Source organism: Pieris napi, chromosome 3 (assembly GCF_905475465.1).
Source record: "Pieris napi chromosome 3, ilPieNapi1.2, whole genome shotgun sequence".
Classification (NCBI taxonomy): domain Eukaryota; kingdom Metazoa; phylum Arthropoda; class Insecta; order Lepidoptera; family Pieridae; genus Pieris; species Pieris napi.
This window is the reverse complement of record NC_062236.1, coordinates 4,851,342-4,877,011: the sequence shown is the minus strand read 5'-3', so window position 1 is coordinate 4,877,011 and position 25,670 is coordinate 4,851,342. Positions and strand designations below refer to the sequence as shown.

Below are 25,670 nucleotides of genomic sequence, written 5' to 3'. Positions count from 1 at the left end.
CGTGATCAATAACGATGAGATATTTCAAAGTAAAAATGGCTTAAGTAATTTTCTTCGTTATATTGACAAAGACTGCGTCTCCTATAAGGTACATGAACATAAGTATGTATGTATTCATGATATTACTAAGCCACATTTGCACATGTCAACTGTGAGCTAATAAATAAGCTTTCTATAATGTGCTATCCAAACCTGTCTAAACAACACTAAATTCACGATATTTTTTTTAACAACATTTTGTTTACCAGGTTTTCAATCCAAGACTATCGTTTTATAAAAATCATGCTTAACCGAAAAAAAATTATCAGGGTTAAAGCCCAGCTTTAAAGAGGAGCCTTTTCAAAGAATTTTTCATTAAAATAAGAAAGAACGATAAATATTATGCATCAATAAGAAATTGATGCATAATATTTATCTTTAACGATTTCTTCTTCAAATTGAAGTCTTAGATGAAATTGGGGTATTGTCACATCTATTTTAGTTTATTATATATACTATTGGAATTTAAATTACGATTACGAGCGCATCTGTAATGTGAATGCCGAGTTTTTTTGTTTAATTGTCAAAGCTCAAAGCAACATGAATTTGTCACGTACATTTTACGGTAGCTTACGGTTGCTGTTACGAAAGTTTTCCTCAATATGTCAATGACTTCCTCTTATTCTCAACGCGAATTCTAGTTACTCTGACTTGTACATTTTTTATATGTATCGATATTTGGTACTTATTATATATTTTATTATCTATCTTATTTACCTGTAACGCTACGTTTGTGATATATATAGATAAAACATACAACTTGGTTTAACGTTTAAGGCAGAACCTTAAATGCGCTTTTAAGTAAAATGTTAGAAAACAATCTCACAAGTCCCTCATGTGTACAATCATCACTTCATCACTTCCAAGTATATACACAATATGATGGAGTTTTATATTGTAAAGCTTTTTAATTACAAAAACTTCTAACTTTGCAGGCAATATGCATATTAATAATTATAGAATGTATTTTAAGAACAGATTCGCAACAACCCAAGTTTGTTTTATTTTTATAGAAACAGGTTGATTAGGCGATAAGAACAAGTATTTTCAATGAAAATTTAATTAGAATAAATATGATAATAATGAGTTTGTGTCATGAAGAACATATAGTACTTTATGGCTGTCCAACTTATTCAGGCACATTAAAGTTAGCATATTAATAAACTAAATAGTTAGTTATATGGATTAAAATTTATCTTTATTATTGCGTGTAACAACGTGTTACGATTTTTACGTTTCATATATTCTGTGTGTGGTCTGCCTTACTTCTATAGTTGCTAATAAAAGATAAGCTTTTATTTTCCAGGCCACTATTTATATCTAGTTTTTATAATACCCTAACGGTAATTTAAATAAAATACAATTATGGACGGGTCGTTGAATCAAAATCTTAGTTATAGTGCATGCTGTTTTATTGACTATTTAGCTTGTATCATATTAGAGAAATATATTATTTACATGTTCCAAGGTGTGATTTGAAATAAAATGTTACTAAATTATATTACGACTACGTTTAGATTTCTTGTTTCAAGTTTTAATCAGAATGAGGACTATAGGCCTCCCTCAGTAGGTCTGGTCATGTCGGAATGCAAGTGACGAGGTCTCGGGTTCAAATTATATTTTATAAATGGTAGCTCTAAACTGGTGTTCAAAAACCACAAATGAGACAATAAAGTCGAGCTGTGCCTGCTCTCGCTGCACTCATTATATACCTCCATCCCATAGGAGTATGAATGTTATGGTATGTATATAGATAGTACTTCTGTCTGCGCACGGACATTTCAATTTGTTATATTAATATCAGGACTCAGTGACTTTGGGGCACTTTGGGAGGGGATAAACTTATTTAATAATATCAAAGTATTACAAAGTAATTACTTTTATTAATTTTACATATGATACATAATTGATATGAAATAGATTGATTTGTAAATCATTGTATTATTATTATCATTTTATTAGTGTACAGTTTTTAGATAAATACCGTATTAGTAGAATGCTAAATAACTTATAATAATAAAAATATTTTGATGCACAGTTTTCATACACAATAATAACCTCTCCATACAGTTAAAATAAAAAAAGTAGTATAAATGCATAAGGCATAACCATTTTTAATGTCAGCCGAGGTCACGAAGCGACTGGCTAGTAGAAAAAACGATGCCTAATACGCTAAGAAGTAGACAGTGGGCAAAAAATGATTCCGTGTCGTCGCCGACGGGCGGTACAGCGTTTGAACTGGCGTCTATGTCTGAATTCCGCGACTCGGCCTATCGCACACTGCGCCCGCGCACACATACATAGCATGGACTTTATACTAATTCGGCCACTTAAATTTTAGTAGTTTTAAGACAACAAAATGTGTTATTTTTAATCATGTTGCCTTATAACCTCTTCACTAGTTGGTATAATATGCAATTTTATTTTTTGAATGTTTGACTACACGTTTTAGTAAAAACCACATAATAAATACAATTTATTTAATACATAAATAAATTGTAACTGTAAATGCTTTCTTAATTTTCCATTATCTCTAAATTCACAGAGGAGCTGGGACGACATAAACTGCAAATTGACTTTTGACGATCTTTTGAGTTGTAGTACAGGTTCGGCGCATGCTAGGCTTTTGGCCGTGGGTACGCATGAGACCGGCTACTGGCTTCACGCTTACCCTTCGTCAAATACAGGAACTTTTCTTTAGCCTGACACGCTACGAATCGCAACCTGTCTATGGCTTGGGGTTCCGGTCTGCGCTCCTCATATATGTCCCTGTGGCAGTGATGTCGACAAGTTAGGACATCACGGTCTGTCATGCCAAAAAAGTGCAGGCCGCTTCTCGAGACATGCCGCACTTAACGATATCATACGCCGGTCACTTGCCACCGACAACGTTCCAAGTCTACTTGAGCCGAGTGATATTGCAAGAGACGATGGCAAAAGACCGGACGGTATGAGGGTGATGGGCCGGCTACTGGTATGGGATGCAACCTGTTCAGACACGCTGGCCCCTTCCCATCTACATGGAACCAACAACAGAGCTGGTGCGGCTTGTGAAGCGGTTGAAAAAACTAAAGAATGTAAATACAGGGGTCTAGGCTCAGAATATGATTTTGTCCCATTCGGTGTCGAGACCCTTGGTCCGTGGGGTCCTAGCGCTTTAAGGCTTTTTAAAGAAATATCAAAAAGGTTAGTCGACATCACAGGAGACCGAAGATCTGGCAGCTACCTCAGACAAAGAATTAGTCTAGATATTCAAAGGGGGAACGCTACCAGTATCTTCGGAACCTTTTAATAATATAATTTAGTTATTATATGTTAAGATATATGTGAATTATAAATAGATATTTAATAGTTATAAACCTTATTAAGCTGATTTATTTAATTAATTTATGGTTAATTATATTTCTTATGGCTTCCTTATAGTCCTATAATTTAAATAATTCTTGATTTTGGAAATCTTTATTACATTATTTATATATTTATTCTGTATACTAGATTTCGTCTGGTTTTTTGATCAACGTTGTGCTTGACACCTCCGCCTGACTTATTCACTAGCCTTCATTGGACGAATACATGCTAATTGCGCACATAGAAAAATATATTGGTGCACAGCCGAGGTTCGAACTCCCGACCACAAAGTCTTTGTCGCTTAATATTTTTTGATACATAAGCGCCCTTACGTGTTATTATTTATTATTGTACTGTTTTAAAGTAGTATTACAGTCTTTAATCAAACGTCGAACTACCTCTTAGAGTAGATGTTAAATAAGATATAGAGAACAAAGCATTATGTGTATAACTCAAAAGTCAGATAGACCCGCTAAATTCGAAGTGAAAAATAAATATGTACAACAATTAGTTAATTAATCTTGTAATAATCAAATTGACCGTCTACCACTGTTCCATTGCTGATTATTAACGTTTAAATTTACCTTCACTCTCTACGTTTTCATATAAAACGTTGTAGCGAAAATCCCCATAGCTTTGATCTTGAATGCCTATTCAAGGCCTTACAAAAATATCTCTTGATGTGATCTAGCGTTCGTAGTATGCGTCCGTGAATACTTTCAGAGTACTAAGACAAGTTTTCTACTGAAAGTGAACGAAGTTATATTTAATTAAAAAGTGTTTACATAGTGGTTCATGCGATTGTATCCCGTCTCTGCAGTGGATTTTTCTATGTACGCAATTAACACTTGCCCGTACGAAAGTGAAACAAAGTTGAGGAAAAGTTTACGTCGTGTAGCTGTGACAGCAGCAGCTCCACTCATATAAAAACTAAGCAAAAATTTGTGTCCAATGTATAGTTTTAGGGGTACTGGATTATTAACTTCAGGGAATGAAGGATGGTACAATGTCTTAATTATTTATATTCTATTCTATGTATTTTTTTAAAACACAGATTGGTGTCAAACGGGAAAAAGGCTCATTATATACGTACAGCTCACTGCTCTACACTATACTACACTGTTCAATTACAGTGGGATAAGCTAATAGAGTTCAAAGAAGTTATGGTTTGGTTTTTGATAAAATCTTTGAATTTTTTTCAATTACGGAAGAAAACAAAATTATTTAAAAATAGAATTCACGAACTGATTTGTGGACACTTGTTGCCAGTAAAATGATACTACATCCCTCTGTGACTTACCAACGAAAATCAGAGTAACTTCAATATAAATATCTAGTTGCTTTAGGAAGTGGAAAATATTCCAAGTGCGACAAAAAAAACTGACTTAACCAAAGAGAATTAAGATTCAAATTCACTATAAACCCAATAATATGTTAAAAATGATCTTACACTGCTCTATTCTTTCTCAAATATATCTACTATTCGCGCATATTTCGTAGTTGTCTTAGACTTCATGCAATAAACATCTCCAATAGTTAGGTATAGTTGCTTTAATTTGTTTACAAAGATACGAAAGAACAAGAGTCATACGAACAAAACAATAAAGTCTTGTCAATAGAGTCTTGTCTTGTTATGAAGGGTGTTACCGTTTAATACTTGTATTTCGCTGTATATAAAACATTGGCACTACAATCTTCTTAACCTCAAATGGCTGTATCGGTTTCTTGATTTTATTTATAGGCAAGTTCCTTCTCTCCCAGACAGACGCCGTCGTCATGGGTCTTACGTTTTTTACTAAATTTTTATTGATGTCAATAGAAAAATCCAATGGTACATAGCCGGGATTCAAACGCACGACCTCAAGGTTTAACTTCGGGTATCTAGCCAATAGGCAAGCTCTGCTCTTCTTTATATTATTGGTGACTAAAAAACAACGCAATAACTGAAAGTGGAATTGGTTTGTAAGTCTTCAAATTATCTACATTGACATATTTCATTTCAAAGTATCCAAGTAAATGAGACTCTTCTAATTCTCAAAAATCTATTACAAATACAACCTTGTTACGAATATCACTAGCAAAAATAACGAGAATAGATTGCACAAGTCATAAACATTACAAAGGTTTATAAACTAAATTCTCTTCTTGGAAGCGAGGTGCTGAGTTTGCGAACGAAATGCCACCCACTGCCTTCGCGGGGCATGTAAAAACGACGCCTAAACAGTTTCGATTGATATAAAATTTAGAGCTAATAATAAGGTTGTTGATGCACTTTGAAATTGTGTGTAGACAACGATTGCGTATGCGACTATACTTTTACAAATACCATGAGTAACCCCTAAAATGGGGCATGCGGCAGACAGAATTAATCGTCAGTTTATTTTCTTTAGTAGGTTTGCCTTCTGTGCCTGACACAGATAAGTTTTCGGTCTAAGATTTGTAAGATTTCTCACAATGTTCTTCTTCAGTATAATTGCGTTAATTACGCACAGGAAAAAAAGTTCAGTCCACAAAGGGGTTCAAAAACACGGCCTAGTACTTAGCGCTCTTACGCACATTTTTTTTCGATATAAAATGAAGTCAACAATCTTTTACTAAAATACTTGAACTACACGAGAAATTATAACATTTAATGATTCATAACATTATTTCACTACGCTTATTATAAGGAATCCAGAATGTTCCCGTTGTGCCTATGTTATTCCACCAATTAACCATTCTAAAATGATCTCACGTCACACTAGAAAAAAAAATCGATAAAAGACTATTAGCTGTGGCGGTACGAAATGTCAGTTTCGATTAAAACGTTTTGCGAATACAAAGAAGTCTGTAATTTGTCTTCGGAATTTTAAAACAAAAAATAAATTTTTAAACGGGTTTTAATTATGTCATTATTTTCGTTTTACATTTGAATAAACAAACGGGGAAAGCTGATACGTGTTATAGAGTTCATATTGTTTAATACAGATAATAATTTATTTAGTTTTGAATTCAGAACTTGCGTTTAAACTTGGTTTAAGATGGATTTTTGAAGTTATTAAAATTAATTAAGAAACTATCAACTATATCTCTAAAGATTGCAATTTGCTTTCCGCAGAAGATTGACGTTTTAAGGCAAAAATAATGTTTCAATTCGTGCCAGTTGTCTGTTCGCACACCTCTTATAATCTATACTAGACAGAAAGGGCCGTTCCATTTACGGTTACTTATTAAAATATATTAAACAAATACTCAAAAATAAATATAGAACGTTCATTCAATGACAGTAATATACATAGCATTAGACATAGATCGCACCCCTTCGAAGTTCGGAAGACCCTTTGCTCTACTTTCCGCTTTATACATTATAATATGTATTCAGAGGAATATGACATCAATTATGAATAACAAAGAGGAGTTAATTGTGTAGTTTATGAAAATGGATGTATATAAGTTCTATTTTATTTTAAAAAAATAACATAAAAAACATTCGACATATCTTTTTTTTATTTTTATTTATTTACACTTCGTTGCAAATAAAAGTAACACAATACATAAAAATTATAAGGGATGCAACGGGCGGCCTTATCGCTAATAAGCGATCTCTTCCAGGCAACCCTAGTTAAGAGAAAAACTAAAAGAACAGACACATGATGCGTGCGAGAAGTGCAGAATCCTTAATCTAAAGTAATACAAAAAAAATATTAATAACAAACTAAAAACTTAAAAACTAATCTTACAAATACATGAACAGCGAAAAGTGATGTAAAAGGAATCATAAGAATTATACAAGTCACGATTGATGAGGATAGGATAAGGTTAATAGATGATTATACAGAAGAGTTTTAAAAGATGACAGAGAGGGTATCATAAAAAACTTTTTTATATATTTATAAATATCTAGTTTTAGTAGGTTTTGTATACAATTATATTCAAAATATTGTGATTTGCATGTACATAATACATATGTCCTGAACACTTCCTGTGTGAACATGTCCTTTGGTAAATAAACTTGGTATTTGGCATCAACAGAAGTATTATTGAAATCAAGGTATTCAAACTGTTACTGAAATAAATTTATCGAATGAATTTTTCAAACAATAATGGTTATACTTAATTTCATGCAATGTCACCTAGTAAAAGTTAAATTGTAATATTATAACAGTAAGTAGTATAAATTACCGCGTTTCTTGTTGACTTTTACAAAGTAAATTCAGATGGTAACTAAAAATCGCCTTAAAGTTTTAGCTTTGTCTAAATTTGATAATACTACATGGTTTTATAAATAATATACCGTTTCTCGACCCTTTAGCTAAAAATTCTCAGCAACAGGCTTGATCCACTAACACTATTCAAAAGCATATGACTCATTGTGAACTAATTATATTTACATACAATTTTATATTAAGCTATCGGATCGCCGGTGGAAGATGTTTTTAACTTCCCAGAAAGAGGCTTCGCTTGTCTTCCGAAGCACGCGCACTAACTTCTAACCCATCAGAGTTCTCGCGTTTTCAAGAAACGTGACACTAGATGCTAGACATAGTACAAATCTCCAGGGAAATAATCGTATAACACTAAATAAATTTAAGTTACGCTAGTAAGGCTTGTGGTATACAAATATAACTTTAAAGTTTGTAGGCTGTAGCGAAGTACTAGAAAGGATAGATGTATTTGAACTTACGTATTAGTATTTTGAACCCTGGAGGACAAAGCCCTTAAAGGTTTATGACCGCGTTCGTCTATCACTCGCATTGCAATGTCTGGGAGTATTTTATTAAGTTTGAGACTGATAATGTTTATTCTGTTTAAAAACTTATTTTTCTTGTCTTTAAACGGTTTTGTTAATTTTTGGATAATTATATTCTACGTCTAGCATTGTATGCTCTTAACTTATCATTTTATACAAAAATCACTTCACTGCTTGCTAAAATCTCACCCTCTGGTGACTTGATAGAGTAGATCTTATCTCGATAGATAGATCGATGCCCTCACAAATAACGACTTTGAGATGTTAAAGTCTAATCATTTATTGAAATTAGGCCTATTGAAAAAAGCAATTTTGCAAGTAAAAAAAAAATTAGTTAGGTAATGGGCAAGAAATTCCATACTAATAAGTTTTAAAATAGTTGTTTCAATATTTTGTATATATTGATTTGATAATTATATGTGAAGACCATGTACCTAGAGAAAAAAAACTACTATACTAAAATAAAATAGGCGTATGGTGTTAAAACAATGCAGCTGATAACTAAATTATAGACGTACCTATAGATGAATTTGTCAGGTAAACTTGACTCTCTGATCAACAATTGGATTTGGTCCCTAGACTTAGAAAATGAAGATGTCTATCAGACTTAGAAGGCTGACTTACTTGACTATACCAAGACTATACTTAGACCATAGGTCTCATGTAGAATATTTACTAATATTATAAAGCACTACTTATCAACTGAAAACATTAGAACGCTAATGATAAATACCAACAAAAAACATTTCCAGCAGTACAAAGCCAGGACAGACCGCTAGTTATTATTATGTTAAAATGTGGAGTCGTGAACATCTGTAATTCAAATAATTTGAAATAAATTTATGTTTTTAAAAGTATCAAAAATTTGTGTTACCTATAAATGGGAAACTCAACACCGGCCAACTGTCAGATATTATTCATTTCTCAGAATCACAATTTGCTGTTATTAGTTGTAAGAATCAATATAGTGTTTGCACATTGCACGTACTAGGTTTTTCGATACAAATTAATTTTTGGGTCATATCAATATTATGCTTGAAAATATTCATTAACACATTTATAATTTCATTAGTTATAATTGTAAGATGGCTGAAAGTAATGTATCTAAAAGCAAAATAACCGTTTTTAATTTAAAAAAGTTACTAAAAAGTATTTGTCAACAGTTATTTAAACTTTTAATATGAAATAGTTAACTGTGTAAATAATTTGTCATCATTCCTATTATTTTAAATTAGCTTGCTGATTAAGACTAAATGGAATCCCTAGTGCCTACGTGACGAGTAAAACTAAGTATTGGCAGTTCAGATAATATTTAGTACAAACATGAATTTTAAAATTTTCATATAAATGATTTGCTAAGTCCAGTATCAACATTTAAGATCGGTACGTATTTAATCATTCAATAGTTTATGATTATAAAGAACTTTTGTATAGTAAACGCATGGTTGCTTATTGAAAATGTCAAAGAGTATAGCGGTGGCGTTATCAAGTTGCGCCGGACCGCCTCACCGGCCGCGCTGCAAGCCGCTCCGGCCGCGACGGTGAGGATGCAAGGGCGCCGTGCGTCTTGCCGAAATTATTCGGGGCTCGCTGCACAATCGATTTTTCCCGCCCGATGCGGAAAATTGTTCGGGGCGGGGCGGGTGTGGGAGGGGGGGGCAACGGCAGGGGGGCAGGCGGAGTGCAGCGGGGCGGTGCAACGCGCGCCGCCGCCGTCCGCGGCCAGACAGTAGGACGGCGACGCCACTGCGAGTCGGTGACCAAAGCGCGAAGAGCGCGCTCGCTCCCCGTGACATGTAGCGCGGCCGAGCGCCGCAGCCTCGCGACCACACGCCGGTGGCGGCGCCCATGCGCTCGCCGTCGGCTCGAGACCCTCGAACCCTTAAGTGTTATCGGTGCATCTGAAGCGAGCTCGTCCCGTCATATCGACACCGTCGGATGGAACCCGGAGTGCAGCGATTCGCAAGGTTAGACTAATATTTGAATGTGAGTGTTGTGCGCCGCCCGTGCCCAAAGCCGCCCGCCGCAACCCTTCAGCCGTACGCGCAGTCCGCACGCTTAATTCTAGGTACGTCCGAAAAACGAGGGAAAGCACCGATGACTCATACGGAAAACCGTAGCGTGCGTTGAATTTTGTTTTATTGATACACCATAATTCACGATACAAGGTATGTGGCAGTAGACGTAATCTGAATTAATATTCATTAGAACTCAATAATGTAGCGATAGTTCTCTAGTTGGTTTTAATTTTGATTAACTTTGGTAAAGTTTATTTTCTAATATTTCATCTCAAGAGTTATATCTGTAAGATTAAAATACATAAGTTTGATACTATAAACCGTTTACCTTAATTGGAAAAAATAAACTATAATTTACAATTAAGGCATAATGCCATTAATTAATATTATGTATCATAAGTAAAATCTAGACATATTGCCACATATCTTAACTAAAATATCAAAATTTGAAATTTAGCTACTAACACGCTTAACTGCTTTTGATGGATTTTGGTATAGAAGTAAAATAAGAAACAGTATTATATTATATCACCGTATTTTGAATATAGCACGCGCAGACTCTTGTTTTTGTTTACATTATAGAATATGTTTTTAGGCGTTGTAGAAATATTATATATATATCAAATTATATTTGCATTACAAAACTGGAAATTAAATTACGGTCTTCCTTCAGCAGATGTTCTTTTCTTAATTTTATAGGAATTTGTACATAGTTTTCCAATGCATCGTACAAAGAAAATTTTGTCTCATTTTTATTATGATTAGAAGTAACTTCATTTTTGATTTTAAAACGAATTTGAGTAAAACTTTGGATATATATATTCATATTATTATTTATGGAAATCCGCTAGCTGCCTATCATTTTATCGAAATACATTGTTATCTTTTGGTGTACGATAAGAATTATTTTTGTTTTCTAACTGACCTACCTCACGTTAAACTCATTTAAATGTCTTTGAGACATATATTTTAATATCTAATACGCATGTTTTGTCTGTTATCAATAAGGAACTAAAATTCTGTGTTTCATATATATCTAATACTCATCTTGAAACAATTTTATCGTAAAAGAGCGCCAAATCCTTATCAGGAATGATATTTTTTCTCTTGCGGAATAATGTGTACGCTTTTTGCTTTAGTATACATAACATAGTATTGATTTCCTATTAATGGAAGTTAATTTAAAAAAACAAAACGCTTCTATTCTATTCTTGTTGACGTCAAGTAAAATTAATTAATAATTTATAGTTAGTAATATATTGTATAAATATGAGTTACCATTAATTGCCTTGCACATACGATTTTTAAAACGAGATCTTCAAAAGTAACCTCTATAATATAAAGACATAATTCTTCAATTTCTGTCAACCCATACTATTTGCATTAAAGTGATAAAAAATTCGTAGATTGCATATGAATATCCTTAAAATAACCTTGCATTCAAGGTTATCTAGTTAAACCTATCTGTTATCACTAAAAGATATAATGCAAAACGATTTCTTAAGTACATATATTTTTAAATAGGCCTTATAGCCACGTAATTTTTTTATGTAAATACGGCAATGGCTCAACAATGTTCAGTACCAATACTCAAGATATCGGACGTTCTTGCTACGAGTCGTTGTTGTATTATGTTTATTCGTTGCATAGTAAGGAAGTTTGACTAGGTATAGAAAAACATAGTATTTTTCATTCGCTGCGATAACTTAACTTGTGGGAGAAGTCTCGCATTATATGTTTCGTCATTTTGTCTACCTTTTTCATAGACAATCTGAAACAAAGCGTTTCTGTTTGTCTAGGAACTGACCTAAAACTTTTGGTTGAGTGTATTATACCAAAATTTGGTGGATTTGTTTAATAATAAACGGTTAGTAGTCCGTCAACAATATTATAATGTACATATTTGTTTTGATTCACCCATTTCCTGTCCCACGAGGTGGAACTTTACTTTTCATTGGACTTATTCGCATTTATAGACTAGTTTTAAATCTTGTGGATACTTTTGAATATCTTAAATTTTATAGTATTTCGTCGGACTTAGTTTTCAACTGAGTGAAATCTATCAACACAATATGTTAAAATTGTTAATTAACAACATGTTATTAATTCTTTGTTCTCTATATTCATTTTAATACAAAAGTAGCTCAAATCATAAAAATAAAATAGAAAAACACATACATACAAACTAATATCTTTTCGTATTATATCGAATGTGAATTTAAAATTGATCGTGTACAAGAAATATTTTAGTGGCGTAGTGCAGAGTGCGTAGCATTGACGCGAAACTCGCGTTAATAATATTTCGGGCATGGCAACTATCTGCAATCGAAAAAGTCGACAGCGGCCGTGGCGCCTACGCACACAAAGGTAACATATCAACACACGTGCACTTAGCTCACAATAGGCACCTAGGTCATATATCGCAGTCTATTCACGCACACAGACGCCGAAAAGTCGCCAGAGCATAATATGCCCGGACGCAGACTTTACCCTTGAGCATATGCATAATAGTTGAGACTTAATTAGCGCATTGATAAAAATTTGATAAACCAATTTATTATCTTTTTCGGTGATAAAATGCATGCTCTGATGCTTGAATAGTGAATTATCGTTGGAATACTACTTGTCGGCGTTTCGATCGCAATTAACTATATATATATATTTAACAAACGATTCCTTATCTGTTAGTGAAATAGTTAACATAATATATTTATGCTAAAATTAATTTATTTGTTACGCCTCCACGCTTAAGCCTCTGACTTAACGTCGGCATAGACACATCTATGTCTAGAGAACATCCGTTTAGGTGGTCATGAACAGTTTTTTTGATAATTATAATTAATTAATCATAAGCTGTTCACAAACTATAACAATTTAAGTATTAAAATTTACCCGGAAATTGAAATCTTATATTTTTCGTATATTTTTGCGAATTCAGAAAATGGAAATTATACGTGCTATGTGATCCAATTAAAAATGTGTGCGTGAATGAACGTTGTTCATAAAATTTTCACTACAGCAAATCCACTTGGTAAATATTTGTATGGGGAATTAAAATATTATAGGTATCGATTTAGTTTTTACGATATACTAGTGTCAACAACTTTGCTTGCCTAATAAAAAACAAATGATAAAGTTTTAAGAAAATAGAACCCAAAAACAGATTGTATTTCCCTTAATACAGACTGAGAAGTATATACAAATTTATATAGTTATGTGTGTGAATCAGAAGTGTGGACTCATTGTTGTTTAATATTCGTTTTAATAAAATAAATTTATTACGATAAAACATGATTATTGTTGAAGCGCTTGATTTTAATACGTAAGCTTGGTAACTTCGAACAAACTGTCTTCGCCTTATTAGAGACTCAGAAGTATATACATAATATGTATATAGCTATAAATTATATATGTGTGTGTATCAGAAGTGTAGACTCGTTTAATATTCGTTTTAATAAATTAAGCTACAACATGATTATTGATGTAGCACCTATTTTAATACGTTGCTTGGAAAGTTTGGGTTTTTATTCTCAGTGTAATTTTTGGGAAGGCTCAGAATGCTGCATTCAAAATATAATCAAAACAGACGTAACTTCTCTTCACACTACTATTTTAGTAAATTACACAGTTTAGCTTATGGATTAGTTACAGTTACTAAATATTTATTAAAAAATATGTTTAAAGGATTTATGTTAAACAATTTGTTAATTAAATAACTTAAGTATGACTTAACGTAAGATGCTCGTTGATGTCTTATCAAGCTTTGTCCTGGCCTACGCAGATGAAGTTAACAAGTTCCAATTTCCTTACTAGAAAATATCCTTGAATAATATTCATAACATTTTTTATAGCTATTTTTGTATAGTGTTATCATTATGTATAATGGCATTTAAAACAGTTTAAATGTGAAAGGGTAAGGAATATTTTCTCATTCACACCAGGAAGGATTATAACAGGTGTCCCGAACATATAAAAATAAAGATCAAGTGGCGCTACAACCCCTTGTGCTGATATTTTTTTTTATGATTGGACAATTCACTTTTGACCTAATCCCATGCTAAGCTGGTGAAGCTTGTGTTATGGGTACTAGGCAACGGATATACATACATATTATACATAGATAGACCTAACACATATAAATAAATTTTTAAACACCCAAGACCTAAGCACAACACCAAATGCTCATCACATCGATGTTTGTCTCAGCCGGGGATCGAACCCGGGACACATGGATTCGCAGTCAGGGGTACTAATCACTAGACCAATGAGCCGTCAATTGATATTTGTGTATGTATCTTTTGATTATTTTTCTTTTATCGGTAAAGTAAACTGTGCCCAACACATCGTCTATTTTTGTTTCTAAGATACTCCAGTTTCCTCCATGACGACGTTCAATGAACACAATTTTTAAATTTAAATTAAAGGCCGGCAACTCACTTGCGAGCCTTCTGGCAATGTGAGTGTCCATGGGCGGTATCACTTAACATCAGGTGAGCCTCCTGCCCGTTTGCCTCCTATTACATAAAAAAATGCCCATAGAGCGAATCTATTCGTGCACTGGGGTTAAAATAAGTCGAGCCCTAGCACTAAGTACGACTCTTCTATGTCAAAAACGTATAGGATTTTGGAATACGATAGCTATAGCTTGCATTCTGGAATGGAATCTTCGGTATGATTCCGTTCGAGAATGTACTGCTCAGATAGTTGCTGCTATGTAGATTCCGGAATAATAATCATTATAAGCGTAAAAGTAACTGTAAAAACAAAGTATTGCCATATACCTTCGCCGTTAAAAGCAATCAAGCAGCAATCTTGCATAATATAATAATTGATAATTAAAAGATTTACAAAGTTGTTAAAAAACACGTGTATAACACTTATAGCTGTAGGCGATGTTATAAGTTCTAAGCGAGATGCGATTAAGAACAATAGTTTACGACTAAAAATTATTGTCTTTGGTAACGCAAGCATGTATTAGGTTTAGGTTTAAAGACTTTATTTCTCAAAAAAACAAAAAATTGTCACTTACATGAGAATAATAATCTAGATTAACATAACATTGTAGTCGTTCTTAAAATAATCACAATAAAATATAGCCGTACATGCAATAAACTTAAAAATAAAAGTAACCAAAGAAATATGAATGAAAAGTAATTATAAAAAATGAATTTAAAAGTAATTCTGTCTAACATATTCACTTAGCTTAGATTTGAATGAATTGTTAGAAGTAATATTTTTTATATCTGTAGGTAGTTTATTATACAGCTGTGTGTGAACATATATTAAATGTTTAACGAAAAAAACCGAAGATATATTATTTACATTACACGACCCTTCGTTCGACCGTTGATTGCACTACAGTAAAGTCACGCTTTGTACTAAAGATTTAACTTAGACTATAAGTTTGTATGCAATAAGGTAGAGCCATTTAAAAACTATTAAAATACGCGTCTGGTTTCCACGACGACGTTTAGCTATCTGCGTAAAAACATCTTTTGAGTGTCACGAGTCACGACTGCTATACCGACATATTATGCATCGGCTCAAAGATTTGAGATAAATTAAACCCAAAAATTACACGGTAAACAAGAAGCTTTTTTTGTGTCTGACTTTGTCTGACCTTGGGAATTTTTTTGCCTACAAAAACTGGCCTAGGGGACTTTAGAAATACTTATGTCCTTATTTTATAGTTATATTATATTTCTTTAACGAACAACTTTTTGCGTAACATGTATAATAACGCAAGTTTCCAATTATTTATCTAATTAAACAGATTACAGATGGTTAGGCGTTTGATTTTATATTAAATATAGGCTATTTAGATTCACCTCTTGCACAATCATGTTTTTGAAAAATTGGATTCAATAGTATCCATTCATTCATTCACAAGTAATCTAAATGTAATCTCTTTAACACGGGATTCCTAAAAACACTTATTAGACATAGAATTGTCTACAAACATTTCTAGTATCTTACCTTAGATCTAACGCCATTTATATTTGTTATAGAACAGGGGTAAACGGCAGTAGGCTCTCCTGATATTAAATGATATGAGTGCCCTCTATGTCACAGGACTCGCGAATGCTTGGCCGACCTTTAAGAGTTGGTACCTAAGTCGTATTGGATCGGAAATATATGTACAACATAATGCTTGATTTAGTCTCTGTTTAAAATGAGTTTGAAAATATTTAAAAAAAAATGTATAATGTTTCTCGTAGTCTATTTGATTTCACCCGCAATTTCATGGATGTGCGCATTTAACACTCGCTCGTACGGAAAAGGAAAATATCGTGAGGAAACCGGCATGACATGTCGGATCATCTACTCGCCTACTAGAAAAAACAAATGATCATGAAACAAATATAGAAATCTCAGACTATAAAAGGTTGTAGCGCCACTGTTAAGTTATTCTTTTCCGAAAGTGATTTATAAGATATTAACCTTGTCGTGTGTTATGATTTTTCAATTGGAAAATAAATGTCATCTCTGTGACGTCAAGTATAACAGAGATTTGGTAGATAATATCATATGACGTACGTACACTACTAGTTTGTTAGAGAACAAACGGGACGACGACCTCATCTTAGCAATTGAACTTTTTGTTATTGGTTTTTGGAAATACCCATGAGGCTCTTGTTATTTTTCGTGTACTTGATTTTTTATATTCTAACTAATTGTAACATTACTCTTGCACTTTAACAGAGTAACGTTATCGATTCTTAGGATATCATTGATTGGAATTGGATTCCAAAGAAAATAAAGCCATATCTGTAGCGCTCATGTCGAGAACGGAATAACGCGGTAAGTCAGCAGCGGTATTGAAATATTAAAGATAAGTAGGTCTGCAAATGTTAAATTTATTAAAACATTATTATTTTTGTCATTACGTGTAGTAAATTAAATTTTAATTCGCAACTTACATGAGTCAATTCTTTACTAACTTATTAAATACTTTGATACAATAGTACAATAAATATTTGTTAAACAGTGTAAAAGTATACAATAGTAGTGACGTCAATTTATTGACGCGATCCGCATAATGTAAGATAATCAATTTTACAGGCCCATTTATTAAAGTAACGTGCATAAATCGAGCATTGCAAGTTGTCACGCCCAGATTTCATATGGTTTTCCAAACAATAATAGTGAATTTATTGCTGCTATCCCGATGTCGGCGATAGCTTTCGTGCAAAAATTCAGCGTAGGCGCAACGCTCCACCCGCGCGTGTACACTTAAAACCACAAATACATTTACTCAAAAATCCAATTTCTTTTAATAAAAAAAATTTAGAAATAACATAATTTGTCTATAATGCACGCGAGTTCTATATATTTAAACAAACTCTCCGAAATATGGGATCCGGTTATAATCGAAATACAAGAGGACACAATATCTTAAATACAGTAAAAACTCCATGTAACATCCGTCCATTTAACGACGAACTTCTTAAAGCGTCGAAATCACTTGGCTATGGTTGGTTTAGCTTGTCTTCCCTACAATGATATACTCTATATAGCATTACATCTACTCTCTATAACGACAATTAAATAATAAAATGTACTTTTTAAGTAGCTGAAATTTGTTACAACTGCGGAACTGTGTACGTTCTTTTGTTGCTTTATTGTCCTAGCCCGTAATAAATTCGACTGTCGGCATCATACGTACCGAACTTTCTAAGAAATCCATTATTTTGCAATAGCGTTCAAATAAGAATTGTTTTTTATGTAATTACCAACACTAGTCTGAAATAAACTTTTTCTTTTTCTAGATTTTTCTACTTTCTATTTATCGCCAACTCTCTGTAACGTCAAAATATGCACAGACCCTTAAGTGTCGTTATATAGAGTTTACACTGTATATAATAATATTGCAAATTAGCTGTTGTCTTGGACATAAATGCCCAATACTTGATAATTATTTTGTTGCTCATTTATATTAGAATACATCTTTAAAGTTAATAATGTCGCGAGCAATATGTTCAAAATTTATGATAAATAACGTTTTTATTTGGATAAGGATTAATATAATGTTTATAAAAAGAGCACCACAAAAATATAATTACTAAAAACCGTAAAAATAGGTTCTCGGGAGTCCTCTATTATACATTATTTGAGCGTAACTTTAAACGTTAACGCACCGTACGCTAAGGAAGTTCTTAATAAGGAATAATTGCATCATTCCCATTTTATCATAATTTTTCTTTGATGCTCTGCTCCTCTTAATCGTTTTGTGATGGTATATAGTCTAAAGTCATTCTCCATAAATGGAATATACTACAAAAAGTGCTTCTAATTCGATCCAGTAGTTCCTACGATAAGGGCAAACGAACAATAAATCGCTTTGCATAATTCTAATGGCTATTCTAATCACAATATCGAAGTAAAGTGTTGACTTTGTGGGGTGGTCAGACATCAAGATTGCTGAAAAGCACTCGAGATATGGAGTTATGTAAATATACGAATTTGCGTTATACCCGTTGACGGATTTATATAGAAATAAATACTGATCATAATTTATCTTTAATATAACGATAATTTATTTATCTATTTCAAACTTTTTCTATTTATGCACATCCATTGAAATCATTTATTAATAAGGATTCCAAAAAATAGTCATAATACCTGGTTCTGTATTGTATGGTAACTGGTTTGGTAATATTTGAGTACTATTCAAGATTTAATCAATATCCTTAGTAATAATACATTAAATAACTCATACCACGTACTGTTTATAAGTACTAGTTTCTACACGTATTAGGCTTATCTATTGCAAATCTATAAAGAATAATAAGACGTGATGCGTATTTGTATGATTAATTGTTAATTACGACAGCCCACCTATTTTAAAACAATAGATTTTTATATTGAGTTTGTTGAGTTAAGTTTAAAAATTCCTCTTCATAACATTAGTATATAAATGTAAATTTAAAAGGTCGAAAATATAAAAAAAACCGGTTAAAATTTCATTCCCAGAGAACACTTATCTAGTAGACATTTCGTAAATGCATTAATTATTTAAAATTTCGCAGACTGATAAAATTTACACGGTATTTTTAATTAGTCTCACAAGTCTACGAATTTTCTATTCGCTTGTATGACATTGTAACTAGCAACGTTTATTTATGTACAAATTTATGTCCGACATAAATTAGTGGCATTTACAAAGGAGATACTCAGCATGCTTATTTACTTATTTATATATTTTATTGCATACAATAAAGTACAGATAATAAAAAGCACATTGTGTAATGGACGGACTTGGGGATCTAGTAATTTAAATCTCTTTTACGCAAACCGTGGTAAAATTAAAAAAAAAATATGTTCGTAAGTGCAATAAAACTAAAAGACTATATGCAGTTTATAGCACACAATACGTCACTGTACGTCAGTTAATTAAAATCAGACTATGCAATAGACGGACTAGTAACCTGTGGGCATTTTTGTTTAAATAATTTCGTAACACTGGTAATTTATTTAAAATAAATTCGCAACACTAGTCTGTGGACGGTAACAAAAAGACTCCTGTTTTTTTCCCAATCATGGTATAACAACAAACGGGGGTACTAATAAAATTAAAAACAATGTATTAAAACCTTTTTCATTTAAATCGTGAAAAGTGAAGCGTTTAGGCGCAGCCAGTCCATCTAACGAGTTACGTAGATAACCAATCGGTAGGCAACTGTTCAAAGATATACATTGCGAATATGTGGTGTGTGTTATTTCGCACGACCTTGATCCCCACGCAGTGTGCACGGTATTACGCGTGTAAGGTTAGGCGATGTTCATACTTTTGCATTTGTGCACTGAAATTGCAATTTTCGAAGGGCGCTACGGCCTACGGCTTTTGTAGCACGTTTAATTCGGCGTGTTATTCTGCAATATATAATTGTGTTTGAGTGAAAACGCATTTCCCGAGTAGTTGACAAATGTAGCACATTTCTTTAAATATTAAACCACAGATTATACGAATGTGTTTAGGAATAGGTGTAGAGAACGAGGTTTGAGAGAGAATTTAACAGGTAGAATTATTATAAGATATATCATTAGTACACCTTTTTATTTGTTAGAAAGATTTATCAATTCATCTGTATATTAGTTTGTGTAATACGTTATTTATAACTCTAATTATAAAGTCAGTAGCTACTGACAATGACCTTTAACGAAAGCCATCCATCTCACGTGTGGAAAGTCCCTAAGATGATTAGCTCAAAGCGATATGCAAACTGCAATCACCGAAGATTGAAGCAATGCTACAATGACCTTGCGGAAGTGGAATTTGCGTTTGCTCTTCGTCATAGTTATTTTAATACATAAATTATTAAAGTGTTTATAACCGGTATATTTGAATTTAGAATTTCAGATTGCGGACTTAACATTCGTACAACTAAAGACTGCTGCGATTTATAATTTGCGGTGGAGTATAATTATCATAAGTATTAACTTTTTTTAAATTAGCTTGTAGATTCAAATTTATTTGTTCTAATATTTATTGAAAGTATTAGCTGGTTCAATTATTTAAGGATAAATCAGCTTTATGCTCTAATTGACATCTGTCAATTGTCACTTTAGTCAGTCATAGAGTAATATTTTATAAAAGAAAATTTTATTTATGTTTGTAAAAAAATATTTTACCCTTAGAATTATATGTAATTATTTCCCAAATATTAAAAAAAACTAAATGTCTAGTACGATATCGGAACAGGCCGCCTGTAACTTATATAACCATAAAGCTTTTAAATGTGGCGTCTTATTTATATATCCTGTTAGGTTTATTATGTCCACACCCTTACACATATAATGCACGTTAGCGTCACTATTGTGTGACGAAGGTCATACAGACATCTAGTTTAGTAACCATGTTCTTTAGTAATCACCATCGCACTCTGCCTATTTTCCTCTTTCCGCTAAATATGAATTCTCAATTTGAAATTTTCTTACAGAAGTTACACCTGTATGTTGTGTATTCCAACACCAAACTGGTTAGTTTAATTAAAATAGTTTTTGCGTATAAACTAACGTTCGCAATTCTTTATTGTGGCCATATTTTGTGAGTCCACCAATTATTTTATTTGCCAAAAAAGAATTAATTTATTTAATACGTTCGATTTACATTAACATTTAAATATTCCAGAACGCTCCCGGGTAGACCAAGAATCTTTATGTAAAAGTTCAGTAAAAGAAGTAATATTCGTTGCTTTTCAAAGAAACTTAAAAGTGCAAAATCTTATCTCGAATCCGGTTCATGCTGATTATAGATTACGACTACAATCACAATATTATTTCCCGTTACTATTTTTATTACATATAGCTTTATAAATGTTAATAGATGTATAGGTGTATAGGTGTATAGGTACATAAAGACATCATGTCTAAATCAATCTACGTACCTAAATAACTAAACTTCAGACATCCTTGATAGGAAGGTCTTATTTTTTGCACAACTTGATAAAACTACAAATTGTACATTTTTGCACTGAAAAATTAAATTGTTATTGTCATTATCATACTTAAAAAATATAACTTCTACAGCAACTAGATAGTTACGTCGTTACATACATATTATATGTATATATATTCCTAAGTAGTAGTTAAAATAACATATAATTATAAAAAAATACTTCAAGTGGATAATTTTTTTTGTATCATCTAATAGACACGATCTGTTCTTACTGTAGTAACAAAATAATTATAATTTTCTTGATTTTTCTTACGTGTTTACTGTACTCAATTAGTAAGTCTATTCAAAAAATCCGTCGGTCAGTTAGCTAAACATGAGACAAAAGACATAGCCATACAAAATAGGCATATGCCTATATGTTCAAAAAATAAAAATAGAATGTTCCGCGTTCGCGGCCTTTCAGAAACGAGCATAATAGATGAGGAGCGGGGGGAAGCAGACGCCCGATGACATCACACTGGGTTGCAGTGCGGTGCGACAGCCAACTCTTGCGCAATCGCGTGCCCTTGATCTTGACTGCGTCGCGGCCGCACGCGTATTCGCACACATTTAAATAGTACTCGTCGCGACTATATTTATATCGTTTGCGAAAATGGCATATTATTTTCAAAGTACCTCAATCAATACCTGTATAGGAAAAGGTAGTTTAACTGATTAGATAATAATAGTTTATTTCAAATATAAGCGAGTCGATTGCAGTCTGGCCATGGATGGTTAATTATTTTTTGAATATCAATGAGACCACTTAATATAAAATATATATTCATTTAAAGTCCGTAGAAAAAGTAGGCTTGGATGGATTGTGCGTGAACGCTATTTGTTATATGGTTATGACTTTTAATCAATTTTTTATTCATAAACTCAAACACCGGTAAACATTGTAGATTTTCCTTTTCTTAGGTACACGTTATCACATTTTTCATTTAATTAAGAATACTTAGGTTTGTTGACGTAAAAGTGCAGTGTAACATTTCATTACTATGCCTGAAATAACTCTTTAAAGACGAACCATGCCCCTCTCGATTTAAATTCAAACTAAGAGGCGTAAGTGTGGAGGCGGTTTATTTACCTGACTAATGCCAACGTATGATTATTATCAATCCAAGTCGTTACTCAGGCAGGAAATAGGCCCAAGCTGATAACAATTGAATTCAGTGTACAGTGCAATGTATGGCGTAACTATGTATTTAAAAATGTAATTTACGTTTAAATATTTGATATATATAAATGATACTTGATAAATGAAGTAATTATTTGAAGTGTAATGTATTCTGCTATTCGTAAATAGGCTCCAAGCATAATATTCTCTTTGGTTTACGTGAGTACCAAATCAATAAAGTATATTTATATACGATGTTTTAAGTTCTTTTCAGCAAAGGATGAAGATGAATGAACAGTGGTCAGGATAGATAAGCTTCAAGCATAACAAACGCCTGAAAATTATTAACACTATATACGACCTAACCGATATTAGGTTTGAAAAGGCTCAGTCAGTCATTAAGATTTCAGTATCTTTACTGTTTAAATTAACATCCATTAAAAAAAATAGAAGTACGTATATCATTATGCTATAATTTGTTGTATTATGTTACAAAGTAATAAAAAATGTTATCAACCGAGAGATTATTTAGTCACGATGCCCCTTTTGATTACTAAGTTTTACGCTTGTATCTTAACAAATGGGTTGGTTACAAAATAAATATTTATTACCTTTACTTATGCTACAAAGAACCTTGTAATGGTGGGAACAGATGTAAAAAAGCATTCATAAAAACCCAAGAGGCACTACAACCCTATATCTACCATACCCCTATGGGTATGGTAGATATAGGGTACATAAGGGTCTCTTGGTCTCTGATTTCTGCAGGTGGTCAGCTTGCTGTAGCTGAAATAATCGATTCTTTTACTGAAAGATGTTTTTGTACCTTTACCTTAAGAGGAACTATTAATTGGACACTTAGAAAGAATAGTCCATTGGTCAATGCCGCGATTTGATCTAAGGGTTGTGAGTCGCTTGCTCAAGCAACTTTCAGTTATAATAATTTTCTAGAACATTTCGGCCAATGGACTTGTATATATATTTAAAAAAGATAAATACATACTTTTACTCGTACGACATTAAAAAAATTAAATTGTATACATTATTTACTAAGAGCCGTGACTGATAGTAATAACGATAGGATAAGTAACGAAGTCTCTAGTTTTAATTTAACAAGTAGCATGATATAACGGAAAACTATGACATACGAGGAATTACTATTTCGGTTAGAAAGCTGATTCTGCAAAATCATAACAATATTTGGCAAAAGTCAAGAAAATTAAGAAAACATTCTCAATTTCAGCGGCGGGAGCTAGCTCAGACATGGGAAGTGAGCACTATTGCCTGAGGTGGAACAATCATCAGAGCAACCTGCTGGGAGTATTCAGCCAGTTGTTGCAAGACGAAAGCCTAGTAGACGTCACACTCGCGTGCTCAGAGGGTGCCTCCATACGGGCTCATAAGGTTAGTAGCAGTAGATAGCCTACTCTAATATGGGTCAGTTTGCTGGTCCTGGCAAGATCAAGAAACTTAGATAAGGAAGTGATCAAGGTACTTTAAAATGAGTTTCTTGGAGATTTATCTAAAATGGATTTATCTAACGTGGCCGGTGGCCGGATAAACTTTTAGTTTCTTGACATTGATACACGGCCGGACGGTATTATTAAATAAAAAATTACTCTGACAGACAGATTGAAGCTAGGAATTAAATGAACCACTTTCATTATTTCAAGTGCCTGCTAAAACTTGTCGTGATTTAGCAGCATTTACATCGCTGAATTATTTAATCCTAAAATATCATACAATTGGCAGTTTCTATGACATGAAGATACACGTAATGCACTGTGTGTCCTTCATGGTGCGTTGCAGAATGCTGACGTAATACTGAGATCTTCAAATAGGTATAATAGATACATGTGTATGTTAGGAATATATAATTATGAGTCTTACTAAATCAGTTTTGTATGTGAAAAAAATCATGTATATTATGTTGATGGACGTAGGTATTTTGTGGAGAAACTTCAGGAGTTTTAGAATGAGTTGAAGAGAGTTGTAATAAAATATAGAAAAACATTTTTCAATGTTCCAGGTGGTACTGTCTGCTTGTTCATCGTATTTCCGTTCGCTATTCGTGGACCATCCATCGCGCCATCCTATTGTGATCCTCAAGGACGTAGGTTTGGAGGAACTCCGAACACTCGTCGACTTCATGTATAAGGGCGAGGTCAACGTCCAGTATTGCCAACTCCCTGCTCTCCTCAAAACTGCTGAGAGCCTTCAGGTATGTTTTTACTCTACTGCTTTATTACTTTACACAATATAATTTAGTTATATTTTTTGATATTGTTACTTGTCTATAGTAAATGTAGAAAAATATATATAAGTATAAGAGTTTGAAGCAAACTATTGTATAATTTCAGGTAAAAGGATTAGCTGAGATGACTACATTAAGTGCCGCGGGTGTGGAGGCTAGGAATGTTTCAGAACCGATGGAAGAATCTGCAGCACCAAACACTAGCGAATGTACCGAGTCGCAAGACAGATTGCATGATAGAGAATCTCGCGATAAAGATGAGAGACACGATATAAAAGAACCCCGAGAAAGAGAAAAAGAAATACGAGAAAGCAGAGACATACGTGAACCCAGAGATTTGCGGGAATCGAGGGGGGAAAAGGAACGAGAGTCCCGCGAGTTAATCAGAGATAGAGAACCCCGGGAATCAAGAGAGACCCGGGACCATAGAGAAATACGAGACGGAAGGGAGTCTCGTGATTTGCGAGAGTTACGCGACGCCAGAGAGGGACCTGAGACTTCACCTCCTAGAATATCTCCTCTGCTATCTGTGCGTAGATTTAGAACGGAATCATCCGTTGAGACATTGACGCCTACGCATCCCCCGATACTTAAAGATGAACCCCCTGACGAACCTATGAGATCGTTGTCACCAGAAGACGACTCGGTTTCAATACGATCAAACGGAGCAAGTGAAAGTATTGGTAAGACAATTTGATCTCTTATCCTTTATAATATGTGCGCTG

At 33.2% G+C, this 25,670-nt stretch overlaps 1 protein-coding gene across 4 annotated transcripts in view; it reads left to right on the top strand.

The window, feature by feature from the left end:
* The first annotated feature begins 9,858 nt into the window (after positions 1–9,858).
* Positions 9,859–25,670, top strand: part of LOC125063734 (protein bric-a-brac 1-like) — a 30,967-nt gene continuing 15,155 nt past the window's right edge. The window contains exons 1-4 of one of the 4 annotated variants that reach the window (XM_047670318.1): positions 9,859–10,083; positions 23,935–24,095; positions 24,721–24,912; positions 25,052–25,628. In XM_047670318.1, coding sequence (XP_047526274.1) covers positions 23,955–24,095; positions 24,721–24,912; positions 25,052–25,628 — 910 coding nt within the window. In that variant the 5' untranslated portion in view covers positions 9,859–10,083; positions 23,935–23,954. Of the gene's footprint in view, positions 10,185–10,217; positions 10,238–23,934; positions 24,096–24,720; positions 24,913–25,051; positions 25,629–25,670 lie in introns of those variants that run through there. The other 3 variants (XM_047670317.1, XM_047670315.1, XM_047670319.1) reach the window with 3 other exon arrangements.